The sequence below is a fragment of the Thalassophryne amazonica genome, chromosome 19 (assembly GCF_902500255.1).
Source record: "Thalassophryne amazonica chromosome 19, fThaAma1.1, whole genome shotgun sequence".
NCBI classification, from domain to species: domain Eukaryota; kingdom Metazoa; phylum Chordata; class Actinopteri; order Batrachoidiformes; family Batrachoididae; genus Thalassophryne; species Thalassophryne amazonica.
Window position 1 is genome coordinate 64,902,729 of NC_047121.1, and position 22,271 is coordinate 64,924,999.

General features: G+C 38.8%; 1 protein-coding gene and 1 long non-coding RNA gene across 3 annotated transcripts; both read left to right on the plus strand.

Annotated features, from left to right (window-relative positions):
• The first annotated feature begins 1,493 nt into the window (after positions 1 to 1,493).
• Positions 1,494 to 20,771, plus strand: tmed8 (transmembrane p24 trafficking protein 8). Of its 2 annotated transcripts, XM_034159513.1 has the most exons (7): positions 1,494 to 1,627; positions 7,033 to 7,113; positions 11,059 to 11,186; positions 11,313 to 11,394; positions 11,519 to 11,600; positions 14,741 to 15,034; positions 17,534 to 20,771. In XM_034159513.1, exons 3-7 carry the CDS (start codon positions 11,077 to 11,079, stop codon positions 17,749 to 17,751), a joined length of 786 nt encoding a protein of 261 aa, XP_034015404.1. In that variant the 5' UTR covers positions 1,494 to 1,627; positions 7,033 to 7,113; positions 11,059 to 11,076; the 3' UTR covers positions 17,752 to 20,771. The 2 variants fall into 2 exon arrangements, with proteins under 2 accessions (XP_034015404.1, XP_034015405.1); XM_034159514.1 differs by lacking the exon at positions 7,033 to 7,113 and having other exon boundaries at positions 1,498 to 1,627; positions 11,075 to 11,186.
• Positions 8,905 to 20,771, plus strand: LOC117500746. Its single transcript, XR_004557841.1, has 2 exons — positions 8,905 to 9,451; positions 19,594 to 20,771. It is a non-coding gene; the product is annotated as an uncharacterized LOC117500746 (long non-coding RNA).
• Positions 20,772 to 22,271: the final 1,500 nt, after the last annotated feature.

Here is a 22,271-nt window from a genome sequence, read left to right on the forward strand (position 1 = left end):
TGTGGGCAGTCTAAGGCACACCTGTGCACTAATCATGGTGTCTAATCAGCATCTTGATATGGCACACCTGTGAGGTGGGATGGATTATCTCAGCAAAGGAGAAGTGCTCACTATCACAGATTTAGACTGGTTTGTGAACAATATTTGAGGGAAATGGTGATATTGTGTATGTGGAAAAAGTTTTAGATCTTTGAGTTCATCTCATACAAAATGGGAGCAAAACCAAAAGTGTTGCGTTTATATTTTTGTTGAGTGTATATATATGGCAGCTAATTGTGGCCTAATAAGGAAACTGCACATTTAAATATCACTTTATAGTACATTGAGACATGCAATTTAATGAGGGAACAAAGATCAAAATAAGCACTTATGGAGGCCAGCGTGTATGTATCAGTTTTGAATTGAAATTAATGTGACGTTCTTGCTCTGGAGTATCATTTTTCGAAATCACTAATACCGCCGTACCATCTCTGTCCTCGATTCTTCACAGTTTTTAATCTTTTGCAGCACAAGTAAGAAGCCTCAAGAAGTGAGAAACACCAGCATTTCTCTCGTGGCATTATCAGGAAGTGGCACCAGAATGGCAGATAGTGGCATCTAATTGGCAGCCTGTATGTAGCACTGCAGTGGCAACTTGTTGCACCTCAGTGGTAGTTTGTGTAAACTCGTTGCAAGCCTTTGGCACCTCCACGGCAGGTACTGGCATCATTTGGCACCTCAGTAGCAGGCTGTGACAATCTCTTGCACCTCATTGGCAGCCTTTGGCTCCCCAGTGGCAGGTAGTGCCATTCTGTGGCAGTCTGTAACACCTTAGTGCCAAGCAGTGTCATTCTGTGGCACCTCAGCGGCAGAAGTCTTAGTAATGAAATTGTGTTATGCAAACATACTAGTATAAATACAGGTAGATTGCACAAATGTGTAGCTATTTCATAAATAAATTTAAGGCTTCATGGTGTTTTCACTAGATGGTATTGGAGTGGTCACTCTGCTGCCACTGAGGTGCCATGACCTGCCAGTATCACAAGGATGACTCTGGCCTTACTATTCTAAAGTTCAAGTACACTATTTCCAAATCATTCCACATTTTGAAGCAATTTCAAACGGATTCAATGTTTTAAAGGGATATTTAAAGCACTGGTTACCAAACATGAACAAGCTATCCTTCAGCTGGTTTACTAGTATAAGCATGTTTATATAGGAAAACTTTTTTCCCCTTTAATAACAGGCTTCTAAAACAAACAACAAAAAACAACTACTGTACTTTTAAAGATTAAATTAATTTATTAGTATCAGGGGTCGCCTACATAAAATACACATTAGCTACGAGCTAATTTTCTTCGCTGCAGGAAAATAATAAACGCAGTTGTGGGCATATAAAGAAACGAATCCCACTTTAAAGGGCCGCGACCCGCAAATTCACGCACATTCGTCCACAAGCTCCAAAACACGGAAGTATCGAAATTTTTAGGGTTTTTTTTTTTTTTTTTTCGCCCACTTTAGAGCCGCAGTAGCAGCCACAGAAACGTCACATAAGTGACATGTAATCGCTTTTTCTCATGACCTGGGAGCGGATATAAGTAAAATTGTTCCAAACTAAATCTTCAGGTTGCGACAGCGTCACATTGTGGTGAGAATTTATGTATTCATTTATTTATTTTAAATACAGTGCGAGCTAGTAGCCTAGCATGCTACTGAAGGGTAATATCAGTGTAGCTCAGTAAGGAACCTAAACTATTATAATAAAAAAAAACACGTTTTTATAGCTTTTTGAGTGTATTCATGAATGAGTCAGTCTTGCTGTTGTAGTAAACACGCCACGTTGTGGTAAAAGAACAGGTTTGTGTGCATACAGTGTAATCTGGTTGCGTGGAAGCTATTAGCAAGAGTGTTGCCAGATAATCGCAAAAGAAACGACTAAATAAGCTCCAAAAATGGTTTTGTCGCTTAAAATGTCTCTTTTTGGAATCTGTTATTTTATTACACAACTAGTCGCATCCGGCTACGATAAAAGTGTCAAGGTTGCCATCAATACAGAATTACATGAGCAATTTTCAAGTTGTCATCTTTGTCAACATTACATTTCAAATGTACACTAATAAGGCATTTAATTTACAAGGTATAATGATAACGAGGGGATCCCATTCAAGTTTTTATGAGAACAAGATCTGCAAATTTTTATCTTGTTTTTTAAAATTGCACCGAAAATCGCCTGTTACTGTTTTTTTTTTTTGTTTTTTTTTTTGCCTAGTTTTCAGGGATGCTATATTGATTATTAGTAATCTTGGAGGCTGACATTGGATTTTTGAGTCAGCAATTCAATTTATTTAAGCAGCAAATCGTAATCAAAGTCAGGTCAAGGCACTATGCACACAAGCAAACCCCTATCACACAGAAGGCATAGATGCACAGAGTTAACCCTCTGGGGTCTGAGGGCATTTTTTGGACAGTTCACTCTCCTGGCATAAATGTTTTATTATTGCTGTTAACAGCTCTCCCTGCATCCCACAATCAAGTTTTATGTCTCTTTTTTTTTCAGGACAACCTGTGCTTCCAGAACATATATGTTTTTTTTATGTTTTATAACTGTAATAAAGATTTATAATCAGAAATAAGCAAGGAAAAAATAAAGCGAAAAATAATTTTCCACACACATTTATTCAAAACACACAGCAAGCTTTAATAAACAACTGTTTTAACAGTTTATAAAGGTAATTTGAGGTCTTGTGTGAAAGGCTGTACAACAAAAAGGTTCAAACAGTAAACACAAATGCACATTTTGAACAATATATACAAAATGGTCTATGCATTTTGTTGTCCATTGATATGGTAAACAGTGCTTTATGCAGAGAAAGCAGCAGAGTTATCTAGTAACATTCACATGCAAACGAGCAATCCTGATAGTTACACACTTTGTTTGAGCACGTGAGATTGTCATCAGAGGTTCTCTGTCTGCTCCTGCTTTCACTGATCGCTGTGCGTAATGGCGCAGGGCGCACTGAGTATGTACTAATAGTATGTACTCATTGGAGCACCCAGGGGGCTATTCAAATGGGCCATCTAGTAACATATCACTCCTGAAAACGATCTTTTGCTTTTCATGTGAGGTAAATCTGCCCTACAATTGGATTTTTGGAAAACCAGGTGACGGTGAACCAATTCCGACTGGACACTCACATTGCGCATGTCATCACACAGCTTCTATAAGGAGAACAAAGATGGCCGATGGCTGGCTCGAAAGTCCGCAGAGTTAACTTTTCTGCAAAAAAAAAAAAAAAAAAAGTAAGTTTCTATCTCATATCATTCAAAAGTTATTTATAATTTAGTAAAACTTGGTCTTAGCCGTCATGTACGACGGCGTCGGCCCCAGAGGGTTAAGGTGCATGTAGCATTCGCCACCCAGCTCTGCCACAAGTCCTCACAAACATTTCACATAATACCCCACAGTGGTCAGCACTTGCCACAGTGTAGGGAGTGTTATAATTTTTTTTCAAAACACTCAACCTTTCATTGCACAGTCGCCCCTTACACGCCATGCACATGCCGCCTGTTAGAGAGGCTGGAAAGCACCAGATTGTTCAAAAATTCTAAATCCATAATAAATTGGACTTAAAAAAAAAAAAAAAAAAGCAGAACGAAAGTTGATAAAACACTGTCCGGGAAACGCCAGATGATGCCCAAGTTTTACACACTACATTAAATGCCACTGCATGCTGTACATATGCAACGGTCACATGCTGGCACTTGCCAGTAATGGCAGCAAGTATAGTACACCAGTGGTTGCCACTAGCATGTCACACACACACACACACACACACACACCTTCTGTGTGAGAAGGTCTTAAGGTGTAAACCTTACCAACCCTCTACCTTTTTGATTATTAGAAGAAACTTCAAGCAGACCGGACTCACTGGGGTGACCATCTGTCATGGTCATTTTAAAAAGACAAAACAAAAGGCACAACACATATTTTACAGATCATGCAAAAATGATAATAACAAATTGCAACTAAACAGCCATATATGAGTCATTATTTACAGTGGCAGGATATTTTTGAATATACAACAGTAAGATTCTTTTTATGTCATATTTACAGGAACAACCTACCACCACCACAAAGGTTCATTTACATGTCTTATATGTGTAAATATATACTGAAAACCAATGATTCAGCATTGTTTTAGGAAATGTGCAGCATAGATGCTGAACTAAGAGTTAATTCAACATTTATAATTCAACATTTATAATTTCCTAATTTTGAGTACCACCACTGTACTCTGTGTTTAAGGGGTTTGATGGAGGACTCAGTTTATACTCTGCAGAGGAGAGGTTTGGTTGGAGTTTTTCATTCATGCATGTCTTTCTACAATTTTTAACACAATATATTTACTTAAATGGCCATCAGAAATGGTTAATCTGGCCCTACTGGTTGCAGATATTGAGTAAGTGTGATTTTCTGACTATAGTGGTGTCATCATGATATCTTATAGCACTTACTGGCAGATGATTAGCTGATCAATATATGCATTGGATCACCTTGGTTATGGCGATATCTTGGAAAATGTCATTTTTGGGCTGTATTTTTTGACAAACTTGATTTTGACATTTAACTGATCTGCCCCAAAAGTTAATCATATGGTGGGAACCACCAAAGGAAAATTCATACTAAGTTTGGTGAAAATCTGCCTACCTTTTTCTATGTTTTATTGTATGAAGTCAGATACACGTACTGTAAGTGATCGCAATACCTTGCGACACTGCTGGTGTGCAGGGTAATAATTCCCCCCAAAAATAGTTGAATAATTTACCTCTGCTGTTTTGGAGTTGGATTGCAGGTGTAAATTATAATTGTCACTTGACACACTAATTTTACTGTAACAAAGCTCCAGTCAATATAGGCTATTTGTTTGTTCTTTCATATATTCCTCTTTATATTTTCACATTTATTTCTTTATTCTTTTAGGGTTTTAATGATTATTTATGGTACACTGAATGTCACATGCAGCTGCTGCAAAAATAACTTCGGAAGCTCATGCAAACCACTTCAATCATTTTGCATGACAGCCTGGATCACCCCTGTAACATTATATTGTGGTTGACCAAAAATGAAAATCATTCTCTGATGGTAATTTTTTTTTACTTCCAACAAACATCATTAATAAAACTATAATGTAGTGTGTGGCAATTTGCAGACTTACATACAGTTTGGCCATTATTCAAAATGCTGCAGCTAGAGTACTAACGGGGACTAGAAGGAGAGAGCATATCTCACCCATATTGGCTTCTCTTCATTGGCTTCCTGTTAATTCTAGAATAGAATTTAAAATTCTTCTTCTTACTTATAAGGTTTTGAATAATCAGGTCCCATCTTATCTTAGGGACCTCATAGTACCATATCACCCCAATAGAGCACTTTGCTCTCAGACTGCAGGCTTACTTGTAGTTCCTAGGGTTTGTAAGAGTAGAATGGGAGGCAGAGCCTTCAGCTTTCAGGCTCCTCTCCTGTGGAACCAGGTCCCAATTCAGATCAGGGAGACAGACACCCTCTCTACTTTTAAGATTAGGCTTAAAACTTTCATTTTTGCTAAAGCTTATAGTTAGGGCTGGATCAGGTGACTCTGAACCATCCCTCAGTTATGCTGCTATAGACTTAGACTGCTGGGGGGTTCCCATGATGCACTGAGTGTTTCTTTCTCTTTTTGCTCTGTATGTACCACTCTGCATTTAGTCATTAGTGATTGATCTCTGCTCCCCTCCACAGCATGTCTTTTTCCTGGTTCTCTCCCTCAGCCCCAACCAGTCCCAGCAGAAGACTGCCCCTCCCTGAGCCTGGTTCTGCTGGAGGTTTCTTTCTGTTAAAAGGGAGTTTTTCCTTCCCACTGTCGCCAAGTGCTTGCTCACAGGGGGTCGTTTTGACCGTTGGGGTTTTTACGTAATTATTGTATGGCCTTGCCTTACAATATAAAGCGCCTTGGGGCAACTGTTTGTTGTGATTTGGCGCTATATAAATAAAATTGATTGATTTATTAAATCCCATTTCCTTTAGGTGGTTTCTTACAGTTCGGTCACAGACGTTGACTCCAGTTTCCTCCCATTCATTCCTCATTTGTTTTGTTGTGCATTTTCGATTTTTGAGACATACTGCTTTAAGTTTTCTGTCTTGACGCTTTGATGTCTTCCTTGGTCTACCAGTATGTTTGCCTTTAACAACCGTCCCATGTTGTTTGTATTTGGTCCAGAGTTTAGACACAACTGACTGTGAACAACCAACATCTTTTGCAACATTGCGTGATGATTTACCCTCTTTTAAGAGTTTGATAATCCTCTCCTTTCTTTCAATTGACATCTCTCATGTTGGAGCCATGATTCATGTCAGTCCACTTGGTGCAACAGCTCTCCAAGGTGTGATCACTCCTTTTTAGATGCAGACTAACGAGCAGATCTGATTTGATGCAGGTGTTAGTTTTGGGGATGATAATTTACAGGGTGATTCCATAATTTATTCCTCAGAATTGAGTGACTCCATTTTTTTGCTTGGTGTAAGAAAGTGATTGTTGCTGACTGCCACAATTTTTTTTCCTGATTTCTTGTAGTGTTTCTTGGGGCCGGATGGTTGCCATTTGAAGTGACTTTGGTTTTGTGTCATGTCTGTGATCTGCTTTTTTTTTTTCTGCGGAATTGGACAGCTGAGTGGACATCCTCCGGGGCTGGTGGTTCCGTGGTTTTTGCCAGGGGTTGTATTAAAGATGAAAACGTACACACCTAAACATGTGTTTCCTCTTCAAGAGGCATTTTTTAACAAGTGTGACTTAAACTCTGGAAAATACGGTCTTTTAAAAATATGCACTCCTTGATTGATCAGAACAGTTGTTGGTGATTACTCCATATGTGGCGAGCATTTCTTTGTGGATATCATGGCTTTTGTGTGTGTGTGTGTGTGTGTGTGTGTGTGTGTGTGTGTGTGTGTGTGTGTGTGTGTGTGTGTGTGTGTGTGTGTGTGTGTGTGTGTGTGTGTGTGTGTGTGTGCCCACCTAGGTTTCTCTGTCTTCGGAATGCTAATCGGATTCCAGTATTTTCCAGAAACACAAGAGGACGTCGGAGCGCGACAGAAGAAACGTAACTAAAACCTAACATTTTAACATTGTTCCTACTCATGAACTCCTCACAATTCTGGTCTTGAAGAATGTGAGCTCCAGAAAATTGCAAAATGATCTATTTCGTACTGTGAAATAAATAAATCTGTTTTCTTACACAAATATTTACAGTTGACAATCCAGTTAAAAAAAAAAAAAAAAACGCTTGATAGTTATTTTTATGTGTGCTGTGATTTAATGCTGGAGTGACACGTGCTGGTTTGTAACTGTTCAACCTGCAAATGTTAATTTGTTCTGCATGAAATGGTAAGTTCACATTAAAAAGATGATGTGTTAAAAGAAAAGAATGGGAAATGATCAGTAAGTTCAGTTGTCCAATTTTAAACTTCATACAGCCCAGTAATCTACCTTGTTCATATCAGAATGTTTATTTTGTTCCATCAGACAACAGCTTGAAGTGGTCAAAGAATATAAAACTATGCTCTTCTGTACAGAAGTATCACAAATAGGTAAAGTTGTATCACCCTGGCGTATTCTATTTCCAGTGATGTAAATGTTTGTAGTTCCTATGGATTTTCCTATTTTTGTGCTATAAAATTATTTTACAAACTAAACATTTGATTTTCTTTTGTTTGATAGTAATAAGAAAATACTTTTAAATTCTAACCCAAATGTAAGGAGAGGAAAGCAGCAATCAAAACTGTTTCACCAGGATACAATGACAACAACAGGTGATGGTTGAAGCAACAAAACACTTTGATACAAATTAAAGTAATTCTGGATTTCTGCTTCAAGGATTCACAGGTGCAGGATACAGTGGTGTGCAAAGGTTTTATGCTTAATTTCCCTAAAACGTTTTAAAATAATGAAACTGGGATAAGTATGGATGTATTTGTAGATAATGTGATCACTTTTCAGCAAAAAAAAAAAAAAAAAAGCTAAATAGCTTATTTTTGAAACCTAAAAACATACATGTGCACCTACAAAGAAAGTTTTTGTTTTTTTCTTATGAGGTTTGAAATTTGATAATTGGACATTTGGAAATTCAAATCCAATTTTCTGTTGACCCATTGATGGGGGTAATTTATAAACAAAAAAAGCAAAATTTTATTCAAATTCTAGGGTGCTTAAAACCTTTGCACAGAATTGAATTGCACAGAAACATTTGTAACAACAAAAACAAAACCCACCAAACTTGAGAATATAATTCATGGTATTCACAGTTTCAGGAGGTCACAGAATCCAGTGAGCACACAGTTTTAACATCTACACTTACCACAGTTAAAGACAATCTAACAGGAGGTATATGACCAGACTTACCACACTACTGCAAGAACATGTAAATGGAACAAGTGCTTGTATAGGAAACCTCTCACAGTAACAATTTTTTCATACATTAAAAAAAACAAACAAAAACAACAATTAATGATGTGCAAAATAAGTGTAATAAATTTTGGTTCATCCTAATTCTAATTCACTCAAAACTAATTTCTGACCTATTGTCAGAATGTAATAAGATCTGATCTTCTAAAAGTGTGCTGAGATGTATTTGTCACCAATAGTGTTCAGAAGTACTGCAATACTGAATGCAGGCAGAGCATCTTATTCTGCATTAACTGTGCTTATTTTAAAACACAGAAACCAAGAAAGTAAAAAAAAAAAAAAAATGGATGCTTTATTGGTCAGGTTTTAGATAACACAGTATAGGGGTCCTATCTTGACAATCTATAGTACATGGCCTAAAGCGCACAGCAAAGGTGCATTGGGGCTTGTCCAACTAAACATTGCTATTTTCGCAGATTAGGTACACGGCAAAAAGGAGTTATATTTATTCTCTTATGTGATCATGAGTGCCCTTTGAGTGTAACATGAATTACCAGTTTGTCATCTATCACTTCCTTTAAGAGTCGTGTGCACTTGAACCTGGTGCATTTCAGTTTAGACGAATGACTCAGTAAGTGGCAGAAGTGAGAGGTTTTCTGGCAAAGAAACAGGTGTGCATGCAAAATGTCATTTCATTTTTTGTTTTTGTTTTCAATCCAGTGATCAGGAATCTGAGTGCTAACACACATCCCTGGGTGTAAGCAGAATGAGGGAGTCTGTGTAATGCATATCTGAATAGTGCATCGTATAAATAACAGAAAAACTGAGCTTGACTTTAAACTAGGTTTTTGGCAGCCTATGGTGCAAATATAATCACTTCCTGCTTCCTTATGATCGCACTGCACCAACATTCCAGTTGATGACGCCTCATTTTAACATGAGCAGACCCACTGGTGGAAACTAGCAATAACTCATGCACCATGCTGTGCACAGCTTTGCATCAGGTGTATGATTGGACCCCAAATATTGGTCATTAGGTGATTGCATAGAAAACTACATCATCAAAAGTGAATACAGTAGGATTGTAACAATTCTGCGTAAGAGTTTGAGATAATTGTAATGATTCAGTAAAGTGGCTGTTGCACTGCACAAAGATCAGTTATGCAAAAATATTTTCAGTGTGCATGATTGACCTGTGGTTGGTTTGGGCTGAGTTAAGCTCCACTTGGGATATTATTGTGAAACTCTCGTGTTCAAACCAGAACGCGGTGTTCATCCAGTACCTCACGTATAGAGGTTTTTTTTCTTCTTTTGTTTGTCTGTGGTCACACATGACGTTTTGTACGTCATTTTGTGAGGTCACCAGCTGGTGCTGTAATGCAAGAAACGTGTTTCTGGCCGTTTCCGTCATCCTCCTTAGAACTTCATTCCCAGTATTTCAGGAGGAGATGTATCTGTTTCAAGCTCAGCTGTGTATTTCTGCAAAAATTAAAACCACAAATGAATAAAAACAGAAAAGAGAACAAACAAAAAAAAGACAACACAGCGCTGACGCAACTATAAAATGCACTGAAAAAAATTACTCCGTGTGACATTAATGTAACAAACTGTTGGTTAGTTACAAAGTGCATTTTTTTCCTCTTGTCTAAAAAGGTATGCACATAAACGCCATGTCATAGTACAACCCCAAATCAGCAGATGTCCGGACAGGATAGAAAATCTAAATTAAAAAGTAATCAGTGATTCTTGCATTTACTTTAGCGTTTATTTCATTGCAAGCAGCATGAAACCAAGATGGTTTGTGTGGTCAGTTTAATTTCTTTTATTAATGTACATCCAATCCAAAAAATTGGTAGTCCAATTCCTACCCATAGAGCTACCCACTTTCTTCTGTGCACAACATTTATTTATATATTTATTACTTCATATCAGCTTTTTGTGTAGATGTCTACACTTGAGAACTGAAGAATTGATCCCAATTTGTTTCGAGTACCAATAATGACAGATTTTCAAACTGATCTTTTGTAAAAGTACCCACAGAGTTCTGTGTTCACAGACACTTAAACACATAGTTTGAATTATAGGGTGGAACTAAACCCCTAAATAAGACTTTGACCATCCAAAAGAAGCGATAAAGACAACAGCTTGGGGGTTTCACAACATTTATAGAATCTTCTTACTTTTAACTGATTACAATATAATTACCATATTCGTGCTTGGAACAAACTCGTAACACAATCTTAAAATGGACCATACTATTTCTTAAAAGATAGTTGTCTTTTCTAGGGGAGGTGATGTTCTAGTGGTTAAGGCATTGGTCTTGAGACCAGAAGATCCTCATTTCAAATCCCAGCCTGACTGGGCAAGGTCTTTAATCCCCTATTGCTCCCGGTGTGTAGTGAGCACCTTGTATGGCAGCACCCTCACGTCGGGGTGAATGCGAGGCATTATTTGTAAAGCGCTTTGAGCGTTTGATGCAGATGGAAAAGCGCTATATAAATCCATGACAAATCCATGACATTATTAAAAATAAACAAGGTCAGCGTTGCTTATAATAAGTGGACCTGGCAACGCTGAGTGTCACGTGTCTGTGTTTGATGTGGGTGGGGTTTGATCGTTTTTTTTTTTTTTTTTGTGCACACAGGCTGTTTGTTTTTCAGCCATGGACAGATTGGAAGCCACATCAGAGCTCCAGTCTCGGCTGTCATCTCTGTCCTTCTCATCTTTTCCCGGAATAACATCTGAGCACTGCGAGGGCCGACAGCTGGACAGGTAACCTGTTGATACCAAAAACATACGGATAATGAAACAGCAGTGCATATTTAAAATCTGTACTTTTTGTCTTCGTGTTATTCGAGTATAAACAGTGTAATTACACACTTGCTGTTGTCACCTCAGGCTGCAGAATACGGACCTGTCACAGAGTTCAAGTCCAGCAAAGATGGATGACAACAAAGAGGAATCGGCGCATCACCTGGAGGTAGTTACTGTTCGAGGATGGTTGATGAGCATTCACTTGGTGGCAGTAATCAGTGCATTAAAGTCAAATTTGGTTTCTCAGTCATAATGTCAGTTTTATTTATTTATTTTTTTTTAATTTTGAGGGTGATGAAGAGACTCCTGATGAAGCAGCCCAGCAGGAAGGAGCTGAGCAGAACGACAGCACTGGGAACTGTCAGCTCTCTGGTGAGACGACAGATTAATGCCTGATGTCTGAGCCGTAATCACCCCTCGTGCTTTATTTATTGGGAATGTGGAAGCACAGATTCCATAAACCTGATAGTAGATAGATTCAGTGTCCATGTGTTTCAGGGCAAACAATAAAAATAAACGTTTTAATATAAACAACATTATTATTGACAGCTGACACAGTAGATCTGCATGCGTGTCATCTTTCCCATCCAGCAGATATCCAGCAAAACATTTGCATGAAATGCCTCCAGATTTTATCTTGCCTTTTTCCCAAAAAGATGTCTGGTCATGTTTGATGCAGTTAGTGCAGCGGATAACTGAAAAAAAAATGCTTCAAATGGTGATGCAAGCACCAAATTTGGCACACATTACTCTTTTAAAAATGTCGGGTACCCACGTGAACTTTCAATAGGCGGCCAAGAAGGGGTCAGTTGAAGTATTACACAGGGATCAAAATTTAAAAATGCTCCAATCATATTGAAAGGTATTCCATATTATTTGTCTGATCATAAAGATTCCAAAAAGGTATAGTTTGGACTATCTGTGAATTAATGTTCTGGAGTTATGGGGTAAAAACAGCAAGAACACTGAGAAAGGTCAATTTCAGTTTGCACAGGGGTCAAAAGTTAAAGTTGCTCCAATTTTGGTAAAAAGTGGTGCAAATTACTGGTTGAGCTAATAGGATTAATAAATGGAATAGTTTTGACTGTGTTGTGTGCTTGGTTTGCAAAGTAAAGGTTAAACAATATCAGCATCCATTGGATTCTATGAGATGTGACATATGCTACCCTGTAACATGATAACTAAGCATGATACATGATGCAAACTATTCCTTTTTAAAACCGTATTCACCCAACTAATAATTTGCATCACTTTTTACCAAAATTGGAGCAACTTTAACTTTTGACCCCGTACAAATTGAAATTGACCTTTGTCACTGTTCTTGCTGTTTTTACCCCATAACTCCGGAACATTCATTCACAGATAGTCCAAACTATACCTTTTTGGAATCTTTATGATCAGACAAATAATATGGAATACCTTTCAATATGATTGGAGCATTTTTAAATTTTGACCCCTGTGTAATACTTCAATTGACCCCGTCTTGGCCGCTTATTGAAAGTTCACGTGGGTACCTGGCATTTTTAAAAGAGTAATGTCTAAGGAGTACGTGTGCCAAATTTCGTGCTTGCATCACCATTTGAAGGATCCCTCAGTAAATATTCACTTATCTGCTGCACTAAGTGTCCACCACTTTTCCTTTTTGCTTTAGTTTTACATCTTTTTTTCCCCCCCCACAATTGAAATTCTGCTGTTCTTTAGCTGCATGATGTTGATGAAGTTTGCTTTTAGAGGGCCAGAAAAACCTGACACATGATCAATTACATCACCACAGGAAGTTTATGTGTGTTGTCTATATTTTAACCCATGTGGGTCAAAATTCTAAAATGTTTTCAGACAGGTGAATTTTGTTCACATTGGCAGTAGAAACTTGTGAATCCTTTGCTTGAATATTAAGGAACAAAATTACATATAGTTGTGCCAAAGGAAATCCTTTTTTTCTGACTTTAAATTGTTTAAAAATAAATAAAGGGAACTATACCTTTAAGGTTTATGTTAAGCTTGGATTATGTTGCATACCACACATATGACTACAACAAAAAGGAAGTTGTGGTTAAGGAGGGCAGTTTTTTTTTAAAGACATTACTGATGTTTTGAACACAGTTATACTGTGTTGAACCACAGGATGAGTTGAATATCTGCTGGACAGGAAAGATGACGCACACAGATCTGCCATGCCAGCTGTCAGTAATAATGTTGTTCATGTTAAAATGTTTTACTGTTTCTCCTGAAACACATGGGCACTGGTGTCTTGCTCTGAATTGAAATTGGGTGGAAAATGCTTTTTGCAAAATATCCACTGTTTGGGAAAATGATAAATGCATTAATGAGCGTGTGTATCATTACTGAATCAGTAAGTAGCATTTGGCTTCTTCCTTTTGCCACAGCAGATCAGAGATGGATCAGCATGTTCATTTGGGACTTATAAATGCTGGATGCCCTTCCTTTTCCACATTACATGGAGAATAGGCAGGGGCGGGTGGTCTTGCTCTTGAAAGAACTACAATATCCACTTGGCCACCACGCTGCCCAGCGGTAGCAAATCAGTCATCTTCAGAAAACCAATGGAACACTTGCAGTGAAGCATCATGGGATGTAAAGACCCATGAATTCTTCTGGGTTTTGTCAAGCCACGGGAGTCTGAAAATGTTTGGAACAGATGGTTCTTAGTTATTGAACCTGCCAGCGGTATTTAGGTCAGTAGGTCACAGAGGCTCATAGGTGCAGTGTTGCCAGATCGCTGCTTTTTAGCAGTTTTGGCCAAGTTAGTTTATTGAAGTTGCTAATTAATACTGCCAGTCATATTTTGGCTTTATTGCTCATTTTGGCATCTTTTAAAGATCAGTTGCTTATTTAGAGTTTTTTTTTTTTGACAGATTGTTTGTACTGTGGCTGCTCTCCAGTGCATAGAAACAAACAGAGCAGGTGATTTATCCAGATTGTATTTTTATCTAGTCTTCATCTTATCCCTTTCCTTTTAGAAATGTAAGCACAAACACCCCCCCTTTTTTTTAAAGTCTGAAATTACAAAAAAAAAAATAGACATTCTGTACAATGCATGGCTCCCTCTCTTGTCACACAAAGAACTGTGTGTGTGTGTGGGGGGGGGGGGGGGGGGGGGAATCCTTTTAAATAGAAAGAAATTTGTGAAACCTCAGGAAAAGCCAAAAAGGACTTTTATTTTTAATTTGAGGGATTTGTTTAGTTGGTTCCACAAGTATGAAGACAGGAAAATTCAAAGAATTAAGAAGTGTTTAACTTTTACTGGGGGTGAAAAATATTTCAGTCTCTGTATGTCTGTATGTATGTCAGTCTCTGTGCACACTGCCTGTTACTAAATGTGACACTGCGCCTGAGTGGACTCATTAACATCTATAAAACTATAAAAGAGAAGCATCTCAGAACAGCACCCATGCATTCTGGGATACATGTAGACAGAATTGCATAAATCCACCTTAAACCACAGAAATGTCACAGGTGCTTTGTGTTTTTTTTTCCCTCCCTGTGTGCAGCCCAGATGCTGCCGCTAAAACCTGCGACAACATGGATGACCTTCGCACTGAAGGACTTTAAGGCAAAGCTTCGGCCAGAGAAGGACAGTGTGGTGACTGTGTACCGAGGCGACATCATGACTGTTCATGTGCCCACGGTGCCAGAGGCGAACAAAGTGTGCTGGGAGTTCGCCACAGACGGTTACGACATCGGCTTCGGCCTGTATTTTGACTGGAGCCCCGTCACGAGCCGAGCTATCACGGTGCACATCAGTGAATCGAGTGACGATGAAGATGAAGAAGAGGAGCTGGAAGGTCAGTCAGTGTTTGCGCTGTGGAATTTAAACAAGTTTAGTTCTCACTTGATGTAGAGATGGACACAGACATAAGTTCTCTGGAAGCAGAGAAGGGAAAGCATAATATAGAGGAGCGATCAGTGGGGTGAAGTATCATGAGATGCACCAGAATGTCTCTGAATAATCCTCCTACATAATGTAGGATGCACATCACATCCACATCTATCATGTTCAGGTCCTGTTGTCAAACCACAGCTGATCTAACGTCTAAAAAGAGTCACAACAGAAATGTATTGACAGCAGCTCAACTATATATGACTGAATTTCATTCAGCACCTCTCCTTGCAGTGCTCTCTGTAAGGCTGGGACACAGCACAAGTTGCTCTCTCTTGCACCTGGTTGTCCATAGTTTGTTTCCAATAAGTAAATTTTAATGCTGTTGAGTGAAGAAAATTTAAACAAATAACTGGCAATAACAATCATCGGAATGTCAGTGCTAAGGGCTACGGCAAAATATAGCAGCAATAAGGATGTGGTCACCTTGTTTAGGAGAGAATTTTCTGATAAAACAATTTTCTTGCTTGGTGGAAACCTGACCTTTGGCCTGAATGACTGAGGTTTGGTTGACCTTCCCTGGGAAATTCCTGAGTCCACCTACAAGTGTCAAGTTTGGCCCAAATAGGGTTGAAAATCAAATTCCTGACTTCTACCTTGACCCTTAAGACAAATGTCTTTTGGAAACTCTTTGAGAGCAGTTCTCTGGTCGACCTTCATCCATATGACAAAGTTGGTGGAAATCTGCCAAAAGATGAGAGGAGGAGGAGTATCGAACAATTTTGGCAAATTCTGAATACAAAAAGCGTCTATTTACATTAAAAACAATGCATTTTTGCTTCAGAGACTCAAACTGCTCTGACCAAACCACACCATCCATTTAACAACAGTGAAGGTGAGAAAAAAAGGGTGAATTGGATATAAATCATGTGACTGTCTGAGCCAGTATACGCAGAACCATTGGATAAAGCGATTGCTAATGAGTGTCAACACATGTTACAGTATTATTTAGACAAAAGTAGAATTACCTTATTTTATGGAGTATAAGTCATATTTTTTACTAGTTTTAGAGGAACTGCAACTTGTGTGAAAGACCACACTTTGAAAAAAAAGGGGTGGGGGGGATTATGACTTTTTATACTACTTGGAACAATAGTTGTTTGAACTATGTGAGACAAGAGCAGCTGCAGCAGGTCAGCTAAAGTGAGGCTGTTATCTTTTGATTGTTCTTTTTTTGCGCTATATATATTATGACGTTTTAAATGTTTAACTACTTGTCTGTACAGTGGCAACAAGAAGCCGTTTAATCGTGTTGTGTGCCTCGTAGAATAACGTTAATTAGCTCGTTAACTTATACTCGCTAACATGGCATTTGCGTTATAAATTATTTTTACCTCTGTCAACGAAGTTGGAGGAGGTTGTTATCACCCCTGTTTGTCTGTTTGTTTAACAGCCTGCAGCCCACAATTTTTCATATATCATTATGAAATTTTTACCGAAGACTCAGATAGGCAAAAACTGATTCAGTTTTCAAGATCAATGGGCAAAGTCAGGAAAAATCTTGGAAAATTGAAAAAAAATCCCTATCTTATCATTGAACAAATTTAAAAAAAATTCATAACTCTGTCAAAAAAGATCAAATTTCTTTCATATTTCTTTCAAATAGTTATGTAGGATGGTATCATTATCCACTGACAAGGTTTTAGCCAGATCTGATCCAGATTACAGATTTTGTGTACATTTATATTTAACATTGAAAATCCCATTTAATATATATTTTACATTAAATGTTAATTAAACGTGCCTCAATCACTCTCATATTTGAAAGTCAGGTGCAGACTGACACTCACTATCACCTGACAAACTTTGATCCAGATCTGAACTGGATTGTGGATTTTGTGGACATTTGAATTTAATAGTGAAAAGTCCATATGATGTACATTTTGCATTATATCTCAACCAAAGTGCCTCAATCACTCTCATTTCTGACAATGACGTGCAAACTCACACTCTCAATGAACAGACTAAGTTTGATCCGCATCTGATCCGTATTTCAGATTTAGCGGATATTTGATTCTTTTTGGATCTAAATTTTGTATTATATTTTAGCTTATAAAAAGCCAATTCTAACAGGACTTTGGCCTTGAAATTTTTTTCAAAGGTAAAAATTTGTGGAATTGGAAACTCGTATTGGCGGAGCTTTGCGCTCTTTGAGCATGGTGCTCTAGTTCTTCTTGTTTTGTGTGCACTTTTCTTCATTCCATTTCAAAAATAAATGTGACTCATAAACCGTTGTTACATATGGGTGGTGAGGGTTTTTTTGTTGTCCCTGACAACAGACAAATACTCCAGTGCCACTTATAGTCCAGAAAATATGGTATTATTATCATCCTAACATAAGCTATTGGGGGTTAATGCTGAATGAGCCTCCAGTTGACTTCATGGTATGTGATTTCTGTTGCAGCCCCCACCAGCTATGGAGATGTGGAGAAAGGTTCCAAAACTCAAACCAACTCCAACGTGGCTGAAATCTTGCCCATATACCGCCAAGACAGTCACCTGGCCGCCCAAGGGGGGAGCCACGAATTTCCAGGCGAAGGCACTTACCTCGTGAAGTTTGACAATTCCTACTCGCTGTGGCGAAATAAGACCCTTTACTACAGAGTTTATTACAGTGCCTGAGCAGCCAAACTATTGTCTATGAATGTATAATTTATAAGAATATTATGCTGAAGAACTGTGAACTATTTTTAATTCCAAAGTTATGAGAAGAGCTTGTATATTAGCATATCTATTTTTAATCACTATAAGCTTGTGTTGCCATAAAGCCACATGTCGATATTATGTTAAAGGTCTAATGCTTTTGAAAGCGACAGATGCGCTGAAATCTTGCTGAGGGATGTTTTGATAAGCCTGGCGTATGTGCCACAACGTCCATGTGAGCACACTGCAAAGCAGCAATCATAAAACAGGTTTTATGATATGAAAGGTTTAGATTAGTGGTGATCAGGGAACACCTACACAGCGAGGAGCATGATTGATTAATCAGCAGAAAAGAGATGGAAATGGAAGTTTTTGTTTTACACAAACGTGTGTGTGTGTGCGCGCACTTTCTATAATTATTTATTTGTTGTTGATTCTTGTGGTTACCCTGCTGCCTTCTGATGTAACACATTTAATCTGTGCAAAACCAAATTGTGTGAAAACAAATATAATGAGAGTATATTTAAAATATTATTTAAAATGTAAGGAGTTGGAATGCAGCAAAGCAAAGTGGTAACTATCCAGTTTGTCCAGTTTTTTATGGCAGGAATCTAACCATCGGTTATTGCATTGTGTAATATTGTTCCAATATTTACATTTGCTTCTTTTCGCTCGTGTTTCTGTTTCCGCAGTCTGTTTAAATAATGTTTCATCTACATGTATTTTGTGGAGAGGTCTATGTGAGCAAAGGTCAGTGTGTGCGAGTGAGGCTTGCTTTGGATCGCTCAGTGCTTTTGTTCCATCCTGTTTGTAAAATCGGTGTCTTTCCCACGCTTTTGGGTGACCTTTGACATTCCTGAAACATTTGAGATTTAGCTGTTTCTGCTCTGTACTAACTAGTGCGTCCGCTTTCCTTCCCAACACACCCCTGTTGAAATGAAAAAACCCTACAAAGGGCACTCGTAGCATAACACTGGCGCCTTACACGTTTTGACACTGATTCTTGTCAATTAATTCTTTGCAATACTATAATATGTTATTCTGTGTGGCCTTGAAATTTGCCCTTTCAGGGTCACCCAAAGGCAAAGGTTATGTGACAGACAGCAAGGTGATATGACCTTTGAATATCGACCTTCGAAATGAGCTTACAGCGTCCTGATGTCACCAGACGGAGGGGTTTGGCGATGCCGATGTCTTTGCAGTAGAACAAAGGTCTAAGCTGTTTTGCTTCCTGTCTTACAGTAGGTTGCGACGAGATGTCTTTGGTACTAAGTCTCTTCAGAGGATCCTTGGGTACAGTTAGAAAGACTTTGTGCCAAATAGGCGGACTCAGATGAGGAGTGTCACTTGTGTTGTGAGGGAGGACCAGCCATGATATTCTGGCCATATGGTGCCTTTCTTTGGACATGATCCAGCGTGTATGTGTCTCAGTGTTGAAGATCCCAGCGGCTGGAGAAGCCCAAGGGGATGCCCACATTTCATCTGGTTGGGGCCAATCGATGGCTAATTTTTAGAGGTATTGATGAATTGATCCCCCCCCCCGGTATGAAATACGGGGGGATATAGCGATCAGCATGTCCGTCCACCTGTCCGTCCATCTGCTTTTGCTTGTTAGGCCGATATCTCAAGAACCAGTTGACCAATTTCATCCATATTTAGCATAAAGCTCTACTTGGGTGATCCCCTGACACCAGTCGATTATGGTGACCTTGGGGTCAATTTCTAGATCACAGCCAGATATTCAAGATCTTGTCATTGCCACCTTTGTTAACGCGACATCTCAAGAACCACTTGATGAATGTCATTCATATTTAGTGTAAGCATGTACTTGGGTGATTTCCCAGACACCAATTAATTGTGACCTTGAAGACAATTTCAAGGTTACAGTGAGATCTTGAAGATATTGTCATTGCCACCCTTGTGAATGCAATATCTCAAGAACCAGTTGACCAATTTCATTCATATAATCATAAGGGTGTACTTGGATGATCCCCCGACACCAGTCCATTACGGTGACCTTGGGGTTAATTTCAAGGCCACAGCCAGATATTCAAGATATTGTCATTGCCACTCTTGTTCGCGTGACATCTCAAGAACCACTTGACGAATGTCAGTCATATTTAGCATAAGGGTATACTTGGATGATCATCGGACACCATTAAATTATGGTGACCTTGAAGTCAATTTTGAGGTCAATTTCAAGGTCACTGCAAGATATTGATGATGTTGTCATTGCATCCTTGTTAGTGCAACATCTCAAGAACCAGTTGACCAATTTCATTCATATTTGGCATAAGGGTTTACTTGGGTGATCTCCCAACACTTTGTATTATTGATTTGTGGGGGCTGGGAGGATATGTCGTCTCCTGATGACTCTTGTCTGGGTGGTTGTCATTCAGGACCAAAGGAGGTTCCACGGTGTGGTGCATGTGTCTAAATGTGACACCCGCACATGCTCCAAGACCTGACCGGATCTTTTATTTTGTTGATGAATGGACAGAGGGCTACACGAGACCAAAACCAATACTCCTGAATTTCCTACTATTCCATGCCTTCTTCTGCCACTATTCCCACCCATGACTTCAGGCATCCAGATGATTTCAATGCCTCACTGCCGCCAGCTAACGTTTAAGTTTTTCTTGACTTTATCGTGTGATGTCACGGACATCAGAGGTCTGATCCAGAGAAGAACACTTTTTCAATGCATGGCCTAGTTCCTGAGATAAGGTGATCAATGCATTTCAGAAGATGACCTCTGATTTGTCCTTGACCTTTGACCTTTACAGGACCTGGGTTGTAAGAGCACAGTCCACTGTGCCAAATCTGACAGAAACTGTGTTTTGAACATTTCCCCTCTGAGTGGCGGTCAACCGTCCAGTCCAGGAGCCACTGGTGTAGACGATTACAAGCTACTTTAAAAATGCTGTTCTGCTGTACTGTTCCTTCACTGCACCTTTTATCCTGAAAATTTATATTTCAAAATAAATTCATGATGTGATAAATTTATGGTTTGTGTCAGTCACGGGCGATCGTTTGACAGCAGTCACCTTTTGCAACTCGTGTCGTGTTAGAAATTCCGTTCAGGCTGATAGTGCACATCGCCGTAGCCAGGACAGGATGGTTTGAGACGAGTCTCAGTTCGGATCCACAATTAGAAAGTGCTTCGGGACGGTCTCTCGTGGTTCCATTAACCTGGCATTAGGGGACTGATGTAATTGTTACACAGGTGTTTATGAAACCAGGTTTTATTTTCAGCTCTCCCCAAAGACGAGTCTGAATCCACACTTAGACCAAGTTGTTACTCATAAATTACTGCGTATATTTTCTGTAAGAATGACACAACTCAAACCAAAGGTTTGTAATTCAGAAAAAAATAAGCTACATTTAGCTGTCACATTTTTGTTGGGTTGGTAGCAAGCAGCCAGTTTTTGTTTTTATGCCCTTCCTGGCAATTCAATTTGGCTGTGAATCCTCAAAAAAAGTGTGTGTGTGTGTGTGGGGGGGGGGGGGTTACCGAGATATTGTTTTGTTTTGTTACCTAATTTTTGATTTATTTATTACAATTTGCAAGATAGGTCATGTTAATGCAAAATAAAAACTGACAATAAATTTGGTCTAATAAAGGGGTATGACTACAGATACAGAGACGTTACAGCACAGTGGCAATCTAAAACTACGACAGAACGATCCAGTACTATTAATGTATAAACAGTGTGTAGCGGTACTACCATAACCCAGTAGCACCATGTGGCGATTATCCGTATCTGTGCATTTACTTTCTGTGGCTACAGAAAGATAATTCAAAACAATGACACACGTTACACAAAAAGAAAAAACTTGACTTTTTTTTTTTTTTTTTTTTTTTTAAATAGATGAAATCTCTCAAAGTAGTAGGACTGCAATGCACTGTTACTTTCTGCATGGTGCTACTGAATTTTCTCTTAGTGGTTTAGTGTGTTGGTGCACAGAAATGCGTCATACCTGTAGCCACATTCTTAATCAAATTTTTTTAATAAAACTTGAAGTGGGTAGTGAGAATGCTTCCAAAACAGAAGGTATTTGGCTTAAGACCCACCCATGACCATTCAGGAAGGGCACTTGGTGTAGAACTTGTGCTAAATCACCACATGGATCCATATTAGATCTGCTGCGATGACCCTGACCAAAAAAGAAGACAATACTGCCTTTTGTTGGAAATACACACCATGATATTTTGAGGGTTGGATTGAGTCATTTTTTAAAATAGAAAAAGAAGTGAGGCATGTTAGTCAGATCACAAAAGAGGAATATGTTTGTCTGGATTCAACACTGTATTTTGGGATGGATCGACATCAATCAAATCAAATTTTATTTATATAGCGCCAAATCACAATAAACAGTTGCCCCAAGGCGCTCTATATTGCAAGGCAAAGCCATACAATAATTACGGAAAAACCCCAACGGTCAAAACGACCCCCTGTGAGCAAGCACTTGGCGACAGTGGGAAGGAAAAACTCCCT

Coding starts and splice junctions, on each gene's coding strand:
- tmed8 (XM_034159513.1), top strand. CDS start 11,077: ATGGACAGATTGGAAGCCACATCAGAGCTCCAGTCTCGGCTGTCATCT. Junction 11,395..11,518: donor AATCGGCGCATCACCTGGAG/GTAGTTACTGTT, acceptor TTTAATTTTGAG/GGTGATGAAGAGACTCCTGA. Junction 15,035..17,533: donor TGAAGAAGAGGAGCTGGAAG/GTCAGTCAGTGT, acceptor TTTCTGTTGCAG/CCCCCACCAGCTATGGAGAT.